This window comes from Lissotriton helveticus, chromosome 1_1, assembly GCF_964261635.1.
Source record: "Lissotriton helveticus chromosome 1_1, aLisHel1.1, whole genome shotgun sequence".
Classification (NCBI taxonomy): domain Eukaryota; kingdom Metazoa; phylum Chordata; class Amphibia; order Caudata; family Salamandridae; genus Lissotriton; species Lissotriton helveticus.
This window is the reverse complement of record NC_136057.1, coordinates 570127997-570152313: the sequence shown is the minus strand read 5'-3', so window position 1 is coordinate 570152313 and position 24317 is coordinate 570127997. Positions and strand designations below refer to the sequence as shown.

At 42.5% G+C, this 24317-nt stretch overlaps 1 protein-coding gene across 3 annotated transcripts in view; it reads right to left on the bottom strand.

The window, feature by feature from the left end:
- The window catches only part of LOC144813848 (solute carrier organic anion transporter family member 1A2-like), a 1137838-nt gene that overhangs the window by 139615 nt on the left and 973906 nt on the right, over positions 1-24317 (bottom strand). For 2 of the 3 annotated variants that reach the window (XM_078674057.1, XM_078674058.1), the window contains exon 13: positions 23213-23277. The exons of the other annotated variant lie outside the window; for it this stretch is intronic. In XM_078674057.1, coding sequence (XP_078530183.1) covers positions 23213-23277 — 65 coding nt within the window. The remainder of the gene's footprint in view (positions 1-23212; positions 23278-24317) is intronic. 3 annotated transcript variants of the gene reach the window in all.

Below are 24317 nucleotides of genomic sequence, written 5' to 3'. Positions count from 1 at the left end.
ACCTGCATGCGTCCTGCCCCTTGCCCCTTTGGTCCTGTTCCGTCCCGCCCTGCTCCCCTGACCGGAAGTGGTGTCCGGTGTCCCCCTCCTCACACTCCTGACCCGGGGTCCTTGTGCCCACTGTCTGGGCACGACAAACCTCAGCTACATTCCGCTCTGACTATAGTTTATTTGCCACCAAGAAAATGTTGATATTGTGTTCCCAGTAAGCACGTATCAGAGCTATCCAGTGAGACTGCCGGCCTGCGTGCCACACTCTTTCTTTTTTTAATTAAATTATGTACAGCTGACATCGAGCCTGCAAAGCCGGTTTCCCTTTTTCAGCCTGTGGAAGCCTGATGCCCGAGTCTGCCTGCCTCGTTAGCTTGTATCTTTGTATCTTTTCTTCGGCGCACAGGACGGCTATTTTCTTTCATCTTCCTTAGCTTAACTAAATGCTAAACTCCGAGGCTTCCTGCCTCTCTTTGTTCAGTTTTAATCACTCAAGGCTGAGACTTTCTGTAAAGTCACACTTCGAGCTGAGGCTGTCTGACTTTGTTTTTTTGTGAAAATAAATTAATTCCAAGATCACCAACTAAGTAGCAGGATATTAATTTCACGGACTCTGTACTGGTGAAGTGTGATTTATTTCCGTGCTCCTATAACCTCAAGGTTAGATTCATCTCAGAAGGCAGACAAATGCCTCTTAAAAAAGCAAAAACACTGAAAGGAAATAAAGGAGCACCTTCAGCTCTATAATTAATATAGAGCGTACACTGCATTTTACTTTTTTGCATTTTACTTTTTTACATTTCCTGAAGAGTCTTCTGGTGTTGGGCTCAATCTTCACTTATATGTATAACGCCCAGTGAACCTCAACCATCCTAGCTTTTGGCAGCATTACGGTAGACCCAGAGGAACCAGAAATGTATCCAGTGGAGACCAGCGTTGTATCCTTCCACATTAACGAACAGGCTCTAAGGGAACTCCACCTACTGGGAGTAAGTGAGAGTTAAATATTTAAACATTTACGTTTATTTATTGTGTTTCAATTGCAAGCAGTTACAATCTGATTGGTATGCTGAACTACATATTTACCATATAATATCTGACTCAGTGGGTTAAGTAACCGGGGGATTATGAGATCTGGGCGTCTGCGTGGAGCAGTGCTCCAACAGCACAATAGGCAGCGGAAAAAGAAAATGGCCAACGATAATTCTGAGGCATCTGATGGAGGGCCAGCCCCACAAAATGGAGAAAAGCTAAATGTATTACCAAAATCTGCGTCTTGTTCTCCGAAAGTTTGTCTGTCAGATACAAATGCATGCTATGTAAAGAATTCTAATGAGAACCTACAGTCAACTTTTATGGGTTATTTTTCTACGGGGAAAGTAATTGAAATTAAAAGTTATTTTGGAACAAAAAAATGAAAGACGACTAACGCTGTAAAAATGACAGAAATTAGCAATAAAAAAATCGAAAATAAATTAATCTATTTCTATGCATCTCTCTGGGGAAGAATCTACAAAGACAGACTTGGCAACATTAGCTCTCAACATTTTTTGAAGGAAACTAAAAATATGGCTCTGAATAAAGTGTTTGGTGCTCACCCCGGTGCCTATCCTTTGTTCGTAAAAGCTCAAGTTCATGTTCCTTGGTCTATGATTACCGTCTCTAAGCCAAGTGGTATTAATAGTGGGTCTATGGAAGAAATAGTAACTAAGAGTAGAAATGGATTAGAGAAAGCCCTGGAAAATGAGAAGAAAGATGGTGAATTACCTGATGAAGTGCATTGGATAGAGGATAACTCGGTGATAAGTATATCATCAGGTATAGAGTCACATTCAATAGATGATGTAGTTCTTCCATCCTCCTTTCAATCACCTAATTGTAATAGGGATCAGATTGGTTACAATTCGAGTTCGGAAATCATGTTAAGTTCAAAGATTCAGATAACTGGATCTGAACTGGATCCTTTTAGTTTAATTTCAACAATAGGGAGATCCAGTTCTGATTTAAAACCAGCAATGATTCCCGAGGTGGTAGATAATAAATGTACAAAATCGACAAATAAATCAGAGATCGCTAATTCTATGAATAACCCTCTCAATTCAGCTGATCTCTCCTTATTAGCCTACCGTGATACAAATATTTTTGTGAAAAAAAAAAGATGAGGACTGTCACGACATTCAAACAGGAGTATGGAACAGTTTACTTAATACAATGGATACTATAACCAACGCCCTGTGCTATCATTCCGATAAATTGAGTATCCAGGTAGATCTATTAAATACGCTTGTCATCTATGTAGCAGGAATTGACTCTAAACTATTAAATCTGACAGATCTAGTAGTAAGGGCACAATAAGATAGGGATAACCAAATGATATCCTGTACATGTGCAAATATAATGGATACAATTTCAGACCTTCCGATAATAGTTGGTTCTCTCGTGGACGAAGTAAGGCTAATGTCAAGGCAGAGTAAATCAATGTCAGTAATTTCAAATATGAATAGTCCTAACCATGGCCAAGACATTAGGGATACATCTATCCCAACAAAATGTAGGCAGCCTAAGTATGTAGGATTATGTGAGGGGGTTAATTATAAGGATCTACATAAGGATTTGGAATCAGAATCACAAATTTGCCAAAAAAATGAAAAACAAATCAATATTAAAATTGAACAAGGAAGTATACAATTGTCGTTGGTTAATTGTGAAATCGAATGCAATAGACAGGAAACAGCACAAAGTGGAGAAGTTGCTGAAGTACCATACACTTTAGAATCATCGGTTAACCAAAAATCAGTGGGTCTTACTAAAAGAGCACGGAAAAAACAAAGGAAAGCACATAATAAAATAAATTGGAAAAATAAATTAACTAATTCAAGTATTTTGCATGCCACTAACGAGGTCTATCCAATCTTCAAAACATCGAAAAAATCTCCTTGCAATTTAACTGATGGAGATAAAGGTGATATAGGAAAATCCTCCCCGACTCAAGACGCATGGAGTAAGATAACACCTTCACAAAGCGGCGAAGTCCTACATAGCTGTGTGATTCAACAAGGTTTTTTGCAAAAGTTGCCACCAGCAGATGAAGTCCTTAAGTCTCAGACCAAGGTTGATAATAAAGGAAGTCAAAATAATTCATTCATCATATTGGAGGAAATACAATTGTCTAGTATGAAATTGTCACCATTCTCTTCAGTTGGTAAAAAGAAAATTCATTTACAACCTGAGGAAGTCATTTCAGGACCAAATTGGGATCTTGGGCAAACTGCTGGTGCCGAAGAAAGTCAAAGAGCTCTGAGGATTCAAAGCACAAGTTTAAATTGTAATTTATCATTGACTAATCGTCTAGTTGAAAAACAAACAACTATGATTGGGGATGGTTGTGCCGTTTCTCCTGCAAAGTTACTTTTTATTCCATTGTATGTCTCAAGGGGTCAATATGATATTTTAAATCGTGGTAATATATTAAAATGAATAGCTTCTATACAAGAGCTTAGCAACTTAACATCAAGGGCCAGATGTAGGTATCCAAATACCGGTCTGTAACGGCCAAAAATACCGATTTTCGGCCATTACCGACTGGTATTTGGATACTGAGATGTAGGGCACTAAAAAATACAGATTCAGTAATTTTAACGGATTGGTAATTTTACCGATTCGGTAAATTTACCGAATCGGTAAAATTACCGAATATGTATTTTGAAATGTAGGTAGCACTGTAAACAGTGCTACAGGGCTTTAAGGATTCGTTATTTACCACCAACTATTAGTTGATGGTAAATAACGAATTCCTATGTAAAATGCAAATATGTGCATTTACACCTGTGCCATGTGACAGACATACATGCCCTTAGGGCATGTATGTGTGCCACATGGCACACAAGCACTAATCAGGGGTGCAACAGGTCAAAGTGACACCCTGCCACCCTTGACTTTTTCGGTATTTACCGAATTGGTAATTACCGATTCGGTAATTGACATTCATTCCTATGGGCCTCCAGGCCCATAGGAATGAATGGCAAATACCGAATTGGTAATTACCGATTCGGTAAATACCGAATCTTACAGATTCGGTATTTTTTACCGAATTATTATCTACATGCCAAATACCGATTCTGAAATACCGAATCGGTAAAATTCGGTATTTTCGAATCGGTATTTTCGGATTACCTACATCTAGCCCCAAATGCCTTAGAAGCTGTTCAATTCAAACAGGATGTTGATAACCCCAAACATGAAGTAACTTGTACCATATGGCAAAATGAAGAGATCATAAACAGCATATTAAAATATAGACAACAATTTGGGCAAGGCGGAATTAAAATAGAAAAATGTAGACAGTTTGTGCCCAACATTGTTGATACCCAAGATCGATAAAGAAAGACATCTACAAGCTAAACCAACGATTATAGAATCAAAAGAGGAGAATGTTAAAACTCTGAAAGGGGCAATAGGACCTTAACTCAATCTTGACTTATCTTCTAGCATAAACATCACATGTAATAGCTGGGCCCCTCGAATTCGAATTTGTAAAGACACACAAAAACAACTAACGCCCTTAGAGGATTGGGCCTGGCTACCGAAAATACTCATCAGAGAGAAACTTAATGAGAACGATTGAAGATGGCGCAGTTTGTCCAGAAAGAATGGCCCTACAAATTTTAACATCTGCTCTTGGAATGTATATGGACTTTCTAGGCTGTTAGAAGATCATGATAGAATAGATTTTATTCAGAATTCTAAAATCTTAATGTTCCAGGAAACATGGAAAATGTGCTATGAGCCCATATTAGGCTTTTATGAATATGCCAACTTTGCAACTTGTACATCTCTTCATGTTCGTGCAAAAGGCGGGCTCTCTATCTTTGTTTCTTTGGACCTAGATGTTTCTCATCATGTAATAGATTTTCAATTGTCCTGGTTGTTGTGTGTTAAAATAGATTTTGAAATATCAATACTATTAATAAATGTGTACTTGAGTGTTAAGAACGCAATTAAGTTGACTGAGCTTTCAGTATTATGGGAATCAATTGCAACCTTATCACTTCAGTATCCGGCAACTAATATTATTATTTCTGGAGATTTTAACATGCATTTGTTCACTAAGAATTCAGGGACCATAAAGAAGATAGATAATTCTATTACTAAGATGTTCTGTTCCCAATTGCAGAAATGGGATCTTGTGCTGTTACAGGATACACAATACAATATGATAGGTGTCTCAACCTTTAAAAATTCTAGGCAACACTCTACTATTGGCTATACCATTATTTCAAATGAATTAATGAATAGCTTTATTGAATTACATGTGATCCCTAGAGTAGAAAGTGATCATAACCCACAAATAATTACATTATCATTGGCAGTGGATTACCTACCAAAATTAGGAGTTCCTGATAAAGGGCCAGTTGGGTATAGTTTGAAAAGGCTGGCGTGGAATTCAGTAAAACAAGATGAGATTTTGGACTTTTTAGTCCCTTTAATAGATCAAGTAATAAATGAGGGTTGCCACGGGAACTCAATAGTGGAAACGTTTCTGGGTATCTGCTCTTTACTGGTCGATCGCTTTCTGGTAAAACCAGCTTTTAGGGGAAACCCCCATACATCGAAAAGGAAAATGTGGAATTCACATAGGTTATATATTTAAAAAAAGGCTCTAATTAAAGCTTCTCGTGCTTTTTGTAAACCATCACATGGAGTAGTTAAATTTACCCAATTATGTTTAATAAAGAAATTAGGAAAATCTTATAAAGATAAGATTTGGAAATCAAAAAGAGAATATAAGGAGGACTTGTGGATAAAATTACACCATCTAAGTAAGACAAATAATTTAAGAGCATTTTGGGGTATTAATAACTCCTTGGAACATGGCAATATGACAGCTAGTAGCGCTAATATTTCCCCAATGACCTAGGAGTCATTTATTCCTACTCTGTATGGGTTGAATGCTGCAAATGGACCAAAATGGACCAAACTCATTTAATGACACATGTAACCCGTTGTTGATAATTAATATATACAATGAGAATAGAAGGCAAGAAAACTGTGATGACCAATTATTAATATTTGAGACACCGCAGGTGGACATGGTAAAGTCATTGATAAGTAGGATGAAAACAAATGGTGCGCCTGGTCCAAATGGGATCCCGAATGCTGTTTTTAAAGCAAGAACAGACATGGTCAAAATTTCTTACCCAAATGTTCAAACACATTGTAAAAATCAAGCATGTCCCAGAATCTTGGCAAGGCAGCATAATACACCCGATTTATAAAAGTGGCCCCCCTGAAAACCCAGCAAACTATAGGCTAATTGCCCTAACAGATGTAGAGGCAGAAAAGATTGCAACATTAATACTCAAAGATCTAGAGGAATGGGTAATTGCAAGGAAAGTTATCCCAATTTTTCAAACTAGATTTCATAGGGGACAATCAACAATAACAAATTTGATGATACTTACCCTGCTGGCAGAGAAAACCAAATACAAAAAGCAAAAACGTTTTATTTGTTATGTGGATCTAAAAGCAGCTTTTGATTCTGTTCCACGCAATCTTCTTTGGGCAAAGTTGTCAGCATGGGGTGTACCAAAAAACCTTTTACATATGATTATGTTATTGTATGCCAATATGTGGGTACAGGTCAAAGTGGGAGATGGAAGTAGTACCACTTTTCTCCTTGAAACATATAGTGGTCTTGAACAGGGCTACGTACTTGCCCCTGTCTTTTTAACCTTTTTATGGCTGATTTGTCGCATCATTTAAATAGTGTTAATGCAGACAGGGCAAAGTGTAAAATATTTGCAATATGCAGACGATACTATTCTGCTGAGTCACACGCAAATAGGGCTGCAAAGATTGATAGAGTCATTTGATCAATATATATTGGTGAATGGCTTACAATTAAATGCCCAAAAAACAAAAATTATGATTATAGGAGCAACAAAATCAAATAAGACATTATGGAAAATGAAGGATTTATTTATTTAAACTGTAAAGCAGTATAAATATTTAGGAATTATGCTGGACGATAGAATGACTTTTGAACCACACTTTGATAATTTAAAGGCCAAGGCAACTTCATTATCTTTTGCCTTTAGATCATTGCGTGACAAACTTTCATGCGCTAGTTATAATCATTTACTAAAAGCAATGAAGGAAAATGTATCCCTGCGCTTACATATGGGTCAGTAATTTTTAGAGAAAAAGATAGCCAACTGCTGGATAAATTACAAATAAAAGTTTTTAAGTCAATTTTTAGGATTTCAAAAATTGATGGACATGCTACAGTTAGACTGGAATTTGGTTTGAAAAATCAAACATTGGTAAGACAAGCTGCATTTTTAAAATGTCTATTGTCACTTTATTTATCGGACCCTGAGTCCCTTGCATATATGTGTTGGAAAGAAATGAATAAGAAGGAGTATACAAGACCATGGAGGTCATACTTAACGGAAAGTTTGAATACTTTTAAGCTCCCACCTTCTGACAATATGATTAGAAATAAAACCATTCTAAAACAGATTTTAAATCAATCAACTAATTTGGTATCATTAATATTGGATCAGGAGCAGACTATAAATAAAAGCATGCCTGGTTGGTTATCAATTCATATAATATAATTGAACCCCAATTCTATCTAACTTCTTGCTTGAAACCGGCAGTAAGGGATATATTGCTCAAGCTAAGGTTTGGACACTACCCAACAAAAGATGGTACACCTAGATGGGTACAAGTTTGGCAACCACAAAAGTGTAGATTATGTGGTTATATTAATGAAACGTTATTACACATTGTATGCATGTGCCTCAAATTGTGTCGAGAAAGATTAACACTTTTAAAACCAATATTCAACAAACCAGGGGTGAGAACGTGTCGCCAAGCGATAATACTGTGCCTTCAAGGGCATATCATCAATTTAACAGTTACATTTGTCAAATGTATTCTTATAGCTGAGAAAACACTGGCTCAGGATAGGCTGTGGTCATTTAATAAGAATTGAAACCGGATATGATTCCAATTATATTGTTTTCCCTTATACTGGCAATATATATGTTAATACTTTCCTATTATCTGTAAGGAATGTAAGAAGTTGCCCTGTTTAACGAACTGTTGTTTTATTGTAATGATTTTAATTTATCGAACAATAAAGAATATATATACCACTATACTGTAATCTGTGAAATTTCATCTAATAAAATGCATGCCTACTGGCTTTAGCGCAGTGTAATAACGATTCATCCTTTAAAACCTATTGTCTTTAATGCATGCTTTTCAAAATAAGTAGGCCAGGCCTGCTGACTTTGTCATAACGCTCTAGTGAACAGTTCAGACCGAAGAAATATGGCATGACTTTCCCAATGAACCAATAGAGCGTACCCATCAACATTGGCTTTACACTTTACCCAACACTGGCCTATTTAAGTGCACATAAACTGGCAACCCTCATGCGTAAGTTCATAAAAATTACAAAAATGTAGATACAGCATGCAAAACAATATGCACCCCTCTCAACAGGGCCTAACAAGAATCAGCACATCAAAAAGTATAAGGGTTTTTCAGAGTGGGTGTCCATTGTCAAAACCCTTGCTTATTATGGTAATCTCTGAGATTACAGGTAACAAAATACCTGTCTAAATCAATGTGACAACAACCAATTGTTAAAGGCTTAAATGTTTTTTAAATAAGCAACACCAACTGCCTTTCTCATAATGTTTCGTAATCAGCATACCAAAACTATGGCATCGGATTTAAGGTTTCCGATAAGGGTTGCGCCATGTGCTATCCTCATAGTGGAGGAGGACTACCACCCTCTTCAGGAGCTGAGTAGCAATAGTGCAGTTGTGGCAGCATACCATTTTTATAGTGAGTGATCAAATAATATGGCCAAGTCCTCTGTCCGGTGTCATAGGAGTTGGGCCTAGTGGCCCACTTACAGATGTTCCACTGCTGTGTGCTCAGCTCAGTCTATATCAGGGAAGATTTGGGGACAATGCATGCATGTATGTATGAACTACACTGGTATGTACATGAACCTGTGAGTGCTACAGTACATGCTGACAGCACATGCATGTGTGAGTAAACCACTTTGGTATATGTGTGAGCCTATGAGCTCTACAGTACATGGGGGCACTACATGCTTGTATGAGAGCACTGTGCTCTGTGCATGAGCCTATGAGTGCTACAGTTCACAGAGTCAGCACATGTGGGTTTGTGTGCATCGAGCTGCTATATGCATGTGAAGTTGGTACTTCACATGGAGGGCTACTTGCGGGTTCGAGTGCAGCGCTAAGCTTTCACAGGTGCCTGTGAGGGGTGCAGTAAATGATGTTCTGTGGTTTCCCTGTCAGGAGACCCAGTACTTGTGGATTGCAGCCTTCTTAAGGGCTGTGGGTGTGACACACACACACACAATGAAAGAAGGAAGAGCCAGGCTCTTCAGGACACTTCAACCGGGCTCTTTAATTCTGAAAGAGGTTGCTGATAAAAGGGGGCTGTACACAGCTCATGAAGAAGATGAGACAGATATGAGAGTCTGGGGTCATTTGTTACACAGATCACTGAGGTTTAAATTAAGGTGTGATCCTCATGCCAGACCAATGGTCTGCATTTGGGGCTATCAAGTATAAAGACAGCTGTACTGTGACAGAAGGCTCTCTGGAGGAAGAACACAGCAGAGAAGTGGGCAGTTCGAAGGGTGCAACCTCCAGAACACAAACTTCAAAGTCAGAGACAGTAACTCACATTTGTGTCTGGAAACAGATATAAAAAGGAGAGTTTGAGATTCCTTAATTGTCATACTAAAGTTTTACACCAGCATGGAGAAGCTCAGCATGAGGAGTTCTGCTGATTGTGACCAAGTCTGGGGACTGTGTCTACCAGTACCCAATGCAGGGTAGGGGAGAATGAAGAATTTCTGTAGCCTGGAGCACCCTTTAGGCCTAACCCAAGATCAGAAGACCCTGTGAGATAAAGGAGACTACCTCGAGGATCAATGTCCCTTGGAGATCCTGCTGAGTGGATCACAGGAATTCAATATTAGTTTCTAATACATCAGAAATGTCACTTCGATTGGGCTATCTACCTGTGTGTGTGTCTTGTTCCCCCCTATGCCAGCTAGGGTCATTGTGAAACTTAAGGGTCGTGGCCCTGGTGCAGGAGTATGGTAAAGATAAGGCGGTTGCCATGTGCAGTGCTGTGAGCCAAAGAGAGGCAATGCCTCCCATATGCCAGATGAGAACTGCGATGGAAGCTAAAGACTGTTGCCGATAAACAGTGTGCATCTGTGAACTGAGAGTGGCTACTTTGTCATTGGAACTCAAGTAGCAACACCAGGTCTGCCATCAGAATCAGACCATACTTAACAATACTACAGCCCACGCTTTGTGTCGACCGTCTGAAGACTACTGTACATCACAATACTCAGCCATAGTCATCTGTGACCCAGGACCTCTGAACAGAACCGTATTTTCCAGTGGGGCCTAACCTGAATAATACCTAAAGAAAATTGGGAATAACCCCCATCTGTAGCTAAGCTAGAAGAGTGGGATGCTGTTGCCCATGCAGACAGTAATATAATACAGACTGTATGAAAAATATGTTGTTATTTTGTGAGTACTCTTTATTCGAGTCAAGCTTTGTGTAGCCCCGGCAAATACAACAGGTACACTAAGAAGCCTGTAGCGGAGACAGTTCACCTGGTCCTCTATCATCATTGCAACCTTTCACAATGTCCCAGCAGTCGGGTCAGAAAAGGCTGGAGGCACCAGTAGATTTGCACCGAGCACTCAGCACTCTAAATGTTTTTAAAACTCTTGAACATTGATATATTAATGTTTATCACAATCTCTGCTGGCTAGTATCTTGATTTAATCAACAACAAAACGGATTCAGGGAGGGTCCAAGGGATATAAGGTTTAAAGACCCGTACCTGGTTATTATCCCCAGCAACTTCTATATGTATAACACAGAAAACACAGAGGGTCTATCAGCTTAATTATATAGCTGGACTGTCAGTCCGAGTCACCAGGATCTCGGGGTGTATAAATCACATGAAGACAGCATAATTCAATATACGGTGAACACCATGTGCATAGGAAAAGCCAACACAGCGCAGATCACTCATACATGACAGACAAATCCAGAACAATTAGTGAAGGGTTTCCATCAAATAGACTCAGTGATCAGTCCTATCATTTGGCCAAACCCAAGTGCATGTCAGTCTGGTCCCCTGATCATTTGGACAACAAACACCTCACCATCTATTGCTGGATAAGGATTTGGTCCACCAACATACGCTAACCGTCAGTGATGGCTGATCCTTGATGGTCAAGTAAATCAACAACATTCTCTATAACTGTATTTACATACTGGGATTAAAAAGACTCCTTATTAGTCTGATCTGTTGTAGACTCACCTATCCGTCGGTACCTCAAGCTTCCATCTGAGACTTGGGGGAGGCACCGACTTGTAGATCGTCTCTTCTTTAATAGTGTCTCCGGGGGTTGATTGTATGGTAACCCTCCGCCTCAGTTATTAATGAAGGTCTTGAATTGTATATGTTATGTGATCCCAGAGTGGTTTGATTAGTCCACAGTGGCATCTCCCTGCTTCTTCAGTAACTTGAAAACAGGAGCATTGTTTATTCACCCCGTTTTTGATGCATTTAGGGGCACACTACTTTGTGCTCGAAATCGCGCGAGAACTCGCGCTTAGAACTACTGGATGACATCATAAACTCCATCTTTATAGCTCGTTACAATGCAGTTGCTATGGGCAATCACCTCGGGCCCAGAACTACTAAATGAGGTCATCTCCTCCATCGTTGTAGTTCGTTGAGTATCGGTTTTTATGGGTGATGGAAAGCACAAGGACGCTTCCGATCAGAACCCTATCATGCTCAGTGTTATTATGCTCAATATTATTAATTGTGCCAATGATCAAAGGCACAAAAGTAGAGCGCTCGACATTGCGCTAAATACAAACGCATTAGAAATACGGAGCTCTACATTATAGGACATTCTATGTTGTATTGCAAGTCTCACAGGACCTTGAAAGATATAAACTGAACGATGATATAGACTTGCCCGTTTGTGGTGGTATGTTTACTATACCGATGACCGCAGCAATACTGGATATTATCCAGTCAATTATCTAAAAATGCTCTAACTTTGTTTTGAAGGATAGAGTTATATAATCAATACTCTAAGACGTGTCAGCCAGACTATAAGTATGGCTATATAGAATCATTGTGTCTACAGTCAAGGTTCTCGCCAACAGTGTATTTCCAACAACCACCGGCTAACAGTAAATGAAGAAATATTAGTGGTACATAGTCTGCTCCACCTACGAGACACAGACACTTCTTCTGGAGGTCATATTTATAAGGTGTGTGTTAGTTGTAATAATGCAAGCTGCAGCAATACTAAGCCTCGGCCCTCTTTGTGTTAATGAAACTTATGCCGCCGCCGCTTATATAGTTGTATTTGTTAAAGTATAACACCTCTATACAACCCAAAAGTGTATATCTCAGTTCATATTGAAATATCTACGTTCATACAAAACGGGGGGCCTCTGCTGAGGTAAGCTGAACCCGTGGTTGGAACTCTATAATAGGGTCCATGGAATATCATCGTTTAATCCACATTTATCTGTCTGGAGCTTGTAAATCCATTTTTGTTCCTTTAAGAAAAGGTAACTCGACACATCACTTATGTGTCCAGGTATGTAGGGCTTCTCAAGGACAGTCCATTGCAAATCAGTTTCATTATGCTGTTTCTCCAAGAAATGTCGTGTGAGTTTCGACACTATTAAAGAAGAGACCATCTACAAGTCGGTGCCTCCCCCAAGTCTCAGATGGAAGCTTGAGGTACCGACGGATAGGTGAGTCTACAACAGATCAGACTAATAAGGAGTCTTTTTAATCCCAGTATGTAAATACAGTTATAGAGAATGTTGTTGATTTAGTTTGTAGCTTTTGACTAGTGACACTAGCAACACGTAATATATCTGTATGAATACAATTTTGTGTTAGATGATAGACCTGGGAGGCTTTGAGGCAGGGCGCACTAAGTTTGAGTGCTAGAGTCTCATTACATGTTGGTCCCTAGATATAAGGGGATTTTTTATACAGGAATCACATTGGGCATATCAATAGGCTGTGTAATCCACGCTTTAGGGTGCTCCATTTCTGTTTCCCTTTCTTGTATCTATGTAGCGCGGGGCCTCGTACAACCTGAGCAAGGTCCAGGTGAGGTGAGGTCCTTCTCCCTACCATGGAGGGTGAGCATGAATATATTATATACTTTTTTCATTTATATTTTGGTGATACCATGTGTGTGGGTAACTGACACAGTCAGTCCATAATTAACGACTATACATTTTCCTCCATGAAATTTGTATTTCCTTATTGACATGGAGGGCTAATGTCTGCGGTTGTTACAGGTTGTACCGTATTCAACCTTTCTAATTTTTTATTTCTCTCACTTTGGTGGTGGTGGTGTTTCTTGTGTTTCACTACTACTTGTGCAACTATTGAAAGAACAGAGACCTTGACGAATGCCATGGGATTTTATACCCGATTGGCAGAAACATGTTGGCCCGTTATCAGACAGATATTTGTTTGACTGTCTCTCTTGCACTGTTCTTGGTTTTTAACTAGGAGGTGTGGTTCGTCCGCAGAATAAAGTTGCTAGTAGAAGGACACTCCATCCTATTTTAAAGTCACTATTTCTTTGTTGCACTGCTATTTACTTGACCATCAAGGATCAGCCATCACTGACGGTTCGCGTATGTTGGTGGACCAAATCCTTAACCAGCAATAGATGGTGCCGTGTTTGTTGTCCCAATGATCAGGGGACCAGACTGACATGCACTTGGGTTTGGCCAAATGATAGGACTGATCACTGAGTCTATTTGATGGAAACCCTTCACTAATTGTTCTGGATTTGTCAGCCATGTATGAATGATCTGCGCTGTGTTGGCTTTTCCTATACACATGGTGTTCAACGTATATTGAATTATAGTATCTTGATTTAACATCAGTGTAATCAATCAGCATTTCGTGCTTAAAACATGATTTTATTCTTATTTTATGCAGCGGTCCATATATGTAGTGATTTTAAGTTATTGTACATAAATAAATAAATATATAAAGTGTGCTGTATTTCACTATGTGTTGATGTATAAATACTACTTTTTATTAGAGCGAGTATTTGGCTGGACATTTATTTATTAAGGTTGCTGAACATATGTTGAGTTGTGAGCCTGTGTTCACCCTACACCTAACTCTTCCCTGAGAAGCCTGGGGCTGCTCAATATACACTACCATGACATTCAATTACAAAAGAGCATATCTGGCCCAGTTCCTCAGAGCCCTTAGTAGGCTGGGCCCCAGGACATCAGGACTAAAGGACCTCAAACACCATTGTTGGGCCCAGTAGCTTCTTATTGCCCCAGGGAACTCAAGTCAAGTCAAGTCAAATAACTTTATTCGAATCCACAAAGGAGTCATAAAAGTATACACTGATATAAAACACATACATTGTCATAAAATAAAATTACATACATATTTCCCTGTTCAGGATTTACAATACATTAAAGTAACCTCAAATATTTTCCCACTCCGAGGTTGAGACAGTATCAGAAGAGTTCATATATAGTCTTAGGAGTTCATGTTTAGTCTTTTGTTATATGGCCAGATATTTCCCAGAAAAAAAGAAAATTAATACATTTTATGAGTCCTGCCATATAGGATATGGTATCGGAGGGGGAGGAAAACACGGGATTTTGGGGTAGAAATCATGCAAGTCCCATGTGGATATTGGGCCGTCTCTTACTTGAGGCGGCCAGGTTTTCAGGTAAGGGACAATATTTCTGTCTCTAAATCTCACAAGCACCAAGTCCCCGACAACATCTTTGGGAAGGGAACCCAACCAGGCCACCCTTCTGACACTCCTTATTACTCCATATAAATTACGAGGCAATGGCCTATTTTTTGACAGCCAAAATTTAGTTTTATTAGCTAAGTCGTGTTGACTCTCCATTTTTCCAAGTGGGAGGGCAGGTACACCCGCAAGGATGCACACATACGGGGCCGCTTCTGGTGGTAAATGAATAAAATTGGCTTTATTGTGGGCTACTCGCAGTGCAGTCAACTGGGGAAGAGAATCTTTAGCGGGGTATTTAGGTGTTTTTTGCCCTGCTGCACTAAGGGCAGTGGGTGGAATTTGACGCCCTTTATCCTGCACAATTGGTTTGTGTCCAAGATGCGTGGGAGGTGACTTAGGGCGGTTGGGTGTGTCACTACGTTTGCCAGCCAACGAGTTTGACTTGATGGCTTTCTCTAATCCAGTGAGCCTATCCCATAACATGGTAATTTTATCTAACAACGGAGCTATCAATGAGCTAACCAGTTTCTCGATGAGGGGTAATATGTGCAAGAGGGGAGGAGATGGTATGACCTCTGAATACTCAACAATCGGTGGAATCATTAATGGTTTAACAATGGGAGGGCTTGGGCACGATTTCTGGAATTTGGAATTGTTACCACCTTGATTAACCCCGTTGTATTTCCTTTTCAGAGATGGAACCTGGGGGGGATCACTACTTTTAGTGTTCGGGCCACAGGTTTGAATAGAAGGTATTGGGGAATCTAGGGGTGTAGGCTTGTCAGGAAGGGTGCTATCGTTTTTGGGCAGAGGGGGAGTTTCCAATACAACATAGTTGGATTTACATAAAAAGTTTAAGTCGTCGAGCAGGGAGGACATTTGGCCAGTATCTGCAGCGCCAATTAAATGGTCCCCCTTGGAGGTCATAGTGATAAAAGGGATATAAAAAGACGATGAAATAGAAAGTCCACCAATATGGAAACAGATAGTTTATAGGGGGTCTATGCCTTCTTTATAGTAAGCCAACAGTGCGACTGCCAAAGGGGGTGGCCCGTCCCGTCCTTATCCGGCCTTTGAGGGCCGTAGAGGGCCCACCCTTAGCCCGGGCTTCGCCCCGGGCTATGTCCCGCGCGCGTCCCGCGTCGCGTGATTAGGATCGAAATTATATCACTGCTGGCGTGGGGGCGGGAACTCCGAGGGAAGAGGCAGCAGCTGGGTAGGCAGAGAGCCTGCTGGACCTCGCAGTCCCTCGGCTTCTAAATCACCCCAGGTCCTTTCCCCTTCAAGCAACAAACACGAGGTGAATGTGCGCTAGCAAAGCGCAGGATCCCACGACGACCTGCCTGCCCTCGCTGCCTGGGGACAGCAGCAGCACTCCGTGAGCGGCACCCGCGGAGCGGGGGCCGCGATAGGTATTTACAATGTCCAAGGCGGGGGGGCGGGAACTCCGAGGGAAGAGGCAGCAGCTGGGTAGGCAGAGAGCCTGCTGGACCTCGCAGTCCCTCGGCTTCTAAATCACCCCAGGTCCTTTCCCCTTCAAGCAACAAACACGAGGTGAATGTGCGCTAGCAAAGCGCAGGATCCCACGACGACCTGCCTGCCCTCGCTGCCTGGGGACAGCAGCAGCACTCCGTGAGCGGCTCCCGCGGAGCGGGGGCCACGATAGGTATTTACAATGTCCAAGGCGGGGGGGCGGGAACTCCGAGGGAAGAGGCAGCAGCTGGGTAGGCAGAGAGCCTGCTGGACCTCGCAGTCCCTCGGCTTCTAAATCACCCCAGGTCCTTTCCCCTTCAAGCAACAAACACGAGGTGAATGTGCGCTAGCAAAGCGCAGGATCCCATGACGACCTGCCTGCCCTCGCTGCCTGGGGACAGCAGCAGCACTCCGTGAGCGGCACCCGCGGAGCGGGGGCCGCGATAGGTATTTACAATGTCCAAGGCGGGGGGGCGGGAACTCCGAGGGAAGAGGCAGCAGCTGGGTAGGCAGACAGCCTGCTGGACCTCGCAGTCCCTCGGCTTCTAAATCACCCCAGGTCCTTTCCCCTTCAAGCAACAAACACGAGGTGAATGTGCGCTAGCAAAGCGCAGGATCCCACGACGACCTGCCTGCCCTCGCTGCCTGGGGACAGCAGCAGCACTCCGTGAGCGGCTCCCGCGGAGCGGGGGCCGCGATAGGTATTTACAATGTCCAAGGCGGGGGGGCGGGGACTCCGAGGGAAGAGGCAGCAGCTGGGTAGGCAGAGAGCCTGCTGGACCTCGCAGTCCCTCGGCTTCTAAATCACCCCAGGTCCTTTCCCCTTCAAGCAACAAACACGAGGTGAATGTGCGCTAGCAAAGCGCAGGATCCCACGACGACCTGCCTGCCCTCGCTGCCTGGGGACAGCAGCAGCACTCCGTGAGCGGCTCCCAGGGAACTCTGAAAGAGGAATGGACACAGGCAGTCTCTTTCATGCCTGTGCCATCTCTAATTTTGACCTTGCCATGCTTGGGCTTTGGTCTTTTGCCTTTCTTGTTGACTTTTGCTTTTTTCTCCAACTCTTTCTCACCTTTCTGTTGCCTTTTTCTCGTCTCTTGTGCTCTTTATCACCCTTCTGTTTCCATACTCTTTTTCACCCGTTAGTTGTTGTACTCTTTCTCACCACTCTGTTGCCTTTCTGTGATGTTCTTCACTCTTTTATATCTTTTTAGCACTTGCTCACCCTTCTGTTGCCTCTCTGTGCCCCCCTGTGCTCTGTTTTCATGCCTCCCACCTCCTGCACACCTTCATCTTCCCCACTTCTTACCTGTCACTCCAGCGCTGCCGCTCCCACCTGCATTTCACACTATCCCTGTTCACCACCCCGCCCCCCTCCCAGAAACTACTTAACAGTGGCAGCAGGCCAGATGCACAGCGGATAAATGCAAGCCCGCCTGCGCTCATCCGTGCCTGGACCTCACTAAGCGCAACAGAACTGGGTCCTTCTTCCTCTGTTCCCTTTTTCACAGAGTTCCTCCTGTCTTTGAACCAAGGGTGCACATCCACACACTGCTGCCATGCCACACAGCACTACATTAAAGGAGCTTTTGCCTGCATTAACTGTCACTTCACCTGCAACACAATACCCACCACACACACTTCACTCACCAACAGTGCTCCGTCCCCAACCACCTACAAACACACACCCCAGGACAAACTATCATACATACTCCTCAACACCAGTACTTTCAGCAAACCTGCCATGAAAATCAGGGACCTCCTACACAGCAACGCTCCAGATGTCCTCGTCCTTATGGATACATAGCTGATCTCAAAAGCTGCACCCAGCATCACCACAGCTATTCCAGCAGGATACAGACTGGCATACGAAGTCTGCCAGCACAGACAAGGAGAAGAAATTGCAATCATATTCAAGGACTCCTTCAACTGCATTAGAACCATGGATTCTGCAACTCACATGGAACAAACGCACTTCAAAGTACAGACATCAGCAACATGCAATTTAAGTGGCACCCTTGTTTACCAACCACCAGGACCCAGAGCCACCTTCACAGACAACATTGCTGACTTCATTGCTCCTTCACTATCAACTCCAGCAACTGCATCCTACTAGGAGATTTCCACTTACACCTCAAACAAATGAGCCATCCCAAAAATACCGGAGTTCTCCAGATCACAGAGAACCTAAGATTGACACAGCATTTCACTGGTCCCACACATTCCAACGGACACACCCTCAACCCAATTTTCACCAACTTCAACAATATTGAAATCTCAACAACCACTCCACTCACCTGGACCGATCACATCATCATCCAATTACTCATCGGCATACCCCACCAAAAGAAATACACCTCCACCGAAATAGCCAAGCATAGCAGAAACTGCATTCAGGACCCCAACTGCGTAGACATCTTACATCTATATCGACCAACCTCCAACAACAATCTAGACAGCAATGTCAAACGCCTGGAAGATTGCATCACAAAATGTGCAGACACCCTGGCACCCTGTAAACACAACACACACAGAACACAGAAGCAGGCCAGCTGGTACATTGAGGTCTATGTGCTTCAAAACAACACGGCAAACAATGGGAAAGAAAATGGAGAACAAACCATCTAATAAGAAAATGAGATACAGCTGCGATACTACCACCAACAAATCGAAGAAACAAAGATGATCCTAGGAGAGAGCATAAACAACAGCTCCAAGAGTGGAAAGAAATCTTAGCGATCATCATAGATTTCACCGGCCACCACCACCAAGTAGATCCCTCCCTCGCATGAAATATGTGACAACCTTCCAGAATTGTTTAGTGACAAAATCAAGGCCATGTGCAACAAGTTAGACACACAACTGAAATCCTACGCCCTCCCTTCAGCCTATCCTCTCACACCCATTAAAACTACCCTGAAGGGCTACAAAACAATCTCCACATAGGAAACAGCCAGTATTATGAGTACCATCCACTGGGGGGTCACAAACAGACCCCTGTCCCTGCCACATCTAAAACATGGGATCAATGCCTATCAGCGAAATCTTCATCTGCATCATGAACAACTTCATCACCCCATAGATATTCCCAGATCCCTGGACACATGCAATGGTCAACACATTATTAAAGAAACCCTTGTCAGACCCCAAACAACTTGCAAACTACCACACAATCTCCCTTCTACTCTACCCTTCCAAAGTGAATGAAAAAACCATGAACAAACAATGTTGCCACCACCTCAGTGCACCCCAGCTCCTGGATAATACATAATAATTTTTCCGGCTGAACCACTTCACTGAGACCACCCTCATCACAGCAAGTGAAGGCATCAGGACTGTCCTTGACCAAGGAGACACAGCAACCCTTATACTACTAGACTTCTATGCAGCCTTCAACACAGTGTCCCACTCTACCCTGATTCAAATACTGGAAGATCAGGCATACAAGGACTCGCCCTCAGCTGGATTTGTTCTTTCCCCACAGGATGAACACAAAGGGGTCGATTCCGATTCGGGAAACAAGTCCGTACGACGATTCGAATTCGGAGCTGTTTCCGTATGAATCGTACAAATCCGTCTGAATCGCGTAGTACGATCCGTAGTAAAAAAATACGTCCGAATGGTTGCGAACCGTACAAAAAGCAAGGGAAAATCCATACGATACGGACCCTGAAAGTGAACCGTACGAATCATAAACATGCCGTACAAACCGACAAATACGATCCGGACCGGGGAATGAGTACCCGATTCGTACGGTAAACATCGCTTATGAGCTATTCGTATGGAGAGCCACACAATCACATAGGGTACAGTTTGTACACCACATGATCGTAGGGGTACGGTTCGTACACCTACGATCATGGGGTACGGTTCGTACATCCCATGATCATTGGGGTACAGTTCGTACACCTACGATCATGGGGTATGGTTCGTACACCACATGATCGTAGGGGTACGGTTTGTACACCCTATGATCGTAGTGGTACGGTTCTAACACCCCTTTATCGTAGGTGTATGAACAATACCCCTATGATCATGGGGTGTACGAACCGTACCCCAATGATCGTAGGTGTATGAACTGTACCGCTACGATCATGGGGTGTACGAACCGTACCCCATGATAGTAAATGTACGAACGGTACCCCTAAGATCATGGGGTGTACAAACCGTACCGGTGGTCCGTTTAGCACGCATTTCGAGTCGTATTCTGCTTTTCCGGACGTTTTGAGCTCTCTTGAAAAAAGAGTCGTACGGAGTGTTGACTGGACGAATCATACTTGCTGGGTCGGAAAACGATGCTTCGATCCATATGGACATCGCGTACGGTGCGTTCCAAATGTAATGCGTACGGATTATTGAGTCGTACTAGCTTTGGTACGATTAGGACGGAGAACTGCTTTGGGTACGCATCGTACTACAGTGTACGTACGGAGACGTTCGAGGATACGATTTGTATGGAAACAATGCTCCGTACGGATATTCGTACGGGATTTTACCGAATCGGAATCGGCCCCTAAGAGTAAACTTGCCACCATACACTTCAGGGGCCAAGAACCTCATGTGTGGAGTTCCCCAAGGATCATCCATAAGCCTAACAACGTTGTTTAACATATACGTGGCTCAGTTAATGGACCTCATCTTACAACATCAACATACTCTGCTACGCAAACCATACCCATCTGATACACTCCCGGTCAGACAAAACCCCTACTACAAAAACAGCTTTGCAGCATTCATGATCACAGTAAGCACATGGATGAAACAACTGCCTCAAACTGAAAATGGACAAAATTGAAGTAGTGATCTTCAGAAGGAAAGCCTCCATCTAGGACTCCATCTTCAGAGCCTTCTCATCCCTTCTAAAGTTCTGCAAGAAGCTGAAGACCTGGTTCTTCAATTAACCTTGCCTGTAGAGAGCTGCCTGCCATCTGCAAAGCACCTGCATAACTTCATGAATAATTAGCTTGCAGCACCAATACACATAACATAACAAGCACACATAATCAAATCCTGTATTCAAGAGGATGGAGTGGGTGGAGCTTAAGTACCTGTCTCAAAAGGACTCTTTTTTATTGATTACATATGTCACACGACAGTTACACTGTCCGACCAGATCTAAAAATCCATGTAGATTGGTGTAGCCCCTGGGTTTTAAACACAAAACTGCACACTGAAGTCTAAAGTTAATGACTATCCTCTACTAAACTCTGCTGCCATATAAAACAAACACTGTAAATGATCTAGCTACCTACGACTTAGCATTACAATGTCATGTGTGTGTCCTTGAAAATTTAAGCTCAGGCAGTAGAAAAATAAAGAAAATGATCACGGTTGCGTGGAGGGCAGGCACTTTTTTTGTGGAAGCACACAATGTCTGCACAATCAAAACCTGTACTTCTGGGTTCAAACATATGGGCAGAGGCAAACCCCTCCTCCTGGTAGTGCTTCTTAACCCTTTAAGTGCTGCGCAAGTTCAGCGGATGTCGCGTGCGCTACCTCGGTAGTGCTGCGCACGTCCGCTGAACGTCGCAGCCCCGCACGAGCAATAGAACGTTCCGCACCAGCGGATAACGTTCAGCGCAGCAGAGGGGTTAAAGCCCCTTTTTTAAGTTGATCACTTTATATCTCGTGTGACAGCTATGCTTTCAAGCCGGACCTGAAAAGGTAAAAGGCACAGCATTACAGCTTGCCAGGAGCAGACAAAACACTTTCCTTTTCAACATTACACAAAATGTAGTCCCTATTATACTATCTGTCTGAGAACTGATGCTAGGGCGGACAGGTCTTGTATTTCACAAGACATTTCCTTGATTGGCTGGAGACCTTGGAGGCTGGTTTTGAAAGTCCAGGATCACCCCTGGTGTCGCTGTAGCTTTCTCCAGCTCCCAAGGATAGTTGCAGCAGGTACAGGGAGGCTTCACATGAGAGAGAAAGAGAGCAGTGGAAGTTACAGAGAAAGCAATAAGAACGAGAAAAGAAAGATAGGAGAGGAGGAGCAAAAGAGAATGGATGGATGGAAAGAGAGTGATAGTGCGAAAAGACAAAGGGGCATATTATCAAGGAGCACGATAAGAGATAATCGCCGCTTTAGCAGCCGTTTTCGGCCGCTAAGCGGCAATAATTCTATCACCCTATTAGGAAGCTGTCGCTAACAGCAGTTAGCGACAGGTTGTAGGTGATAGCGAGCGGTTTGGGGCCCGCTTTGCATGTCAGCGATATGTATTGCTAATGACGTGCAAAGTAGGCGTACCCAACCTGTTAGCGACTAAAAGCAGTCGCTAACGTCGCTATCGCCTATTATCAACGCAGGCGTACCGATGGAAATATTTGTGCTAAGCGTGAATATCTCCAAAAGCTAACGCCTGCTCAGACCAGTTCTTAGCCATTATATCCAATCGGAGGTGGATATTATGGCTAAGATCCTATTGGCGTTAATGCATGAATATCGCTGAGAATACAGCGATATTCATGCATTTCACCGCTATCCCCGGATATTTGATCGCTTTAGAGATAAACGTTGCTAATAGCACGTTATCTCTGCGATAATATCCGGCGATGCTTGGCGATAAAAAAAGAACTCGCTAAGCCCATTTAGCGATACATTTCGCTAGTTGTTGGTAATATGCCCCAAAGGGAGCAGGGCTGGTTTGAGCATTTTAACTAGAGCTTCTTTTGCTTCCCCTGTCTGGCACTGACAAATGCTTCTGCCCATCATTTGTAACTATTAACTTTAGACAGTAGTTTATCTTTCATTGAAAAAAAGCAAAAAAAGAAAGATTTTCTTAGTAATTCAGGATAATAGCCCATATTTTCAAATTTCTTTAAACAGTCCATATTTGTGTCTAATAAATAATTGTTCTTACCAAGCGCTCTTGCTGTTAACATGTGAATACCTAAACCAAGGGATTTTTCTTCTGGTTTCAAGCTCCTAAGGGGAAAAAGACATCATTTAAATGTGCAATACTAGCAAACGCTTTTCAATTAGTTTGCACATGTGTTTGCAAGAAACATCCATGGTCGTGAATTTACTACTATATCACGATCCGGCAAGTACCTGGTTATGTAGAAACGCACAATGAGTTTCTTGAAAATCGGATGCTTCTTCTAACACCACGCCTCACGCTTCTCCTGCCTCCTCGCTTTGCCTTGATGCAGCAATTGACTGTTTTGTGTTAAAGTTGTTAAAGTTGTTAACTTCCTGGCTTTGGTTTTCACCTTCTGAATAACCAATAGCAAACTAACACGGCTTTCTACTTAGTGTATTCAAATTTGCATTGCTCTGCTGCAATGCAGAAGGCATGCACTGCATTTTCTCAAAATGGTTTAGAAAGGTTTTACTGTGTCTAAAATATTGCTAAATCAAGGCTGAGGAACATAAATGGTAATTTAAATGAGTGCACTCCTTATCCTTTCAATCATCTCTTTTAAAAAATGAAGGCCACTTTTACATTTTTAAGTTTTTGAAATGTAATCTGATACAGTTATGTTGTTACGACGGACTGCTTTATTAACTGTCCATTTAATTTTCACCGGGAATGCCTGAAGAAATGTGCTTGCTAGCAGTAAAGTCACATGTTCAGTCCTAATGTCAGTGACAAGGGCCATGGGCCCTATTTAGAGTATGGTGCATTGCTCACCATCCATCAGGGCGGCAGAAGACTTTATGGCAGATTTATGATAACTGGCGCATCCCAAGGGATGCGCCAGTTATTGTACGCCGCTGCTCCGCCACCCATGGTGCGCCGCATTTACAATGCAGTGCACAATGGGGCAAAAACGGCACAGATGCGTGACGCATCTGTGCCGTAAAGGTGGCGCTTTGCTGGAGTTGCGTCGCAAGCGCGACGCAGCTCCAGCAAGCCTCGGGGGTGCCCTATCTGACCAATGCTGCGTCAAGACCTACGCCTGCTTCAAGCAGGCGCAGGGTTTTTACGCAGCATTGGCTTGAAAGTGACTGAGTGAAATCTT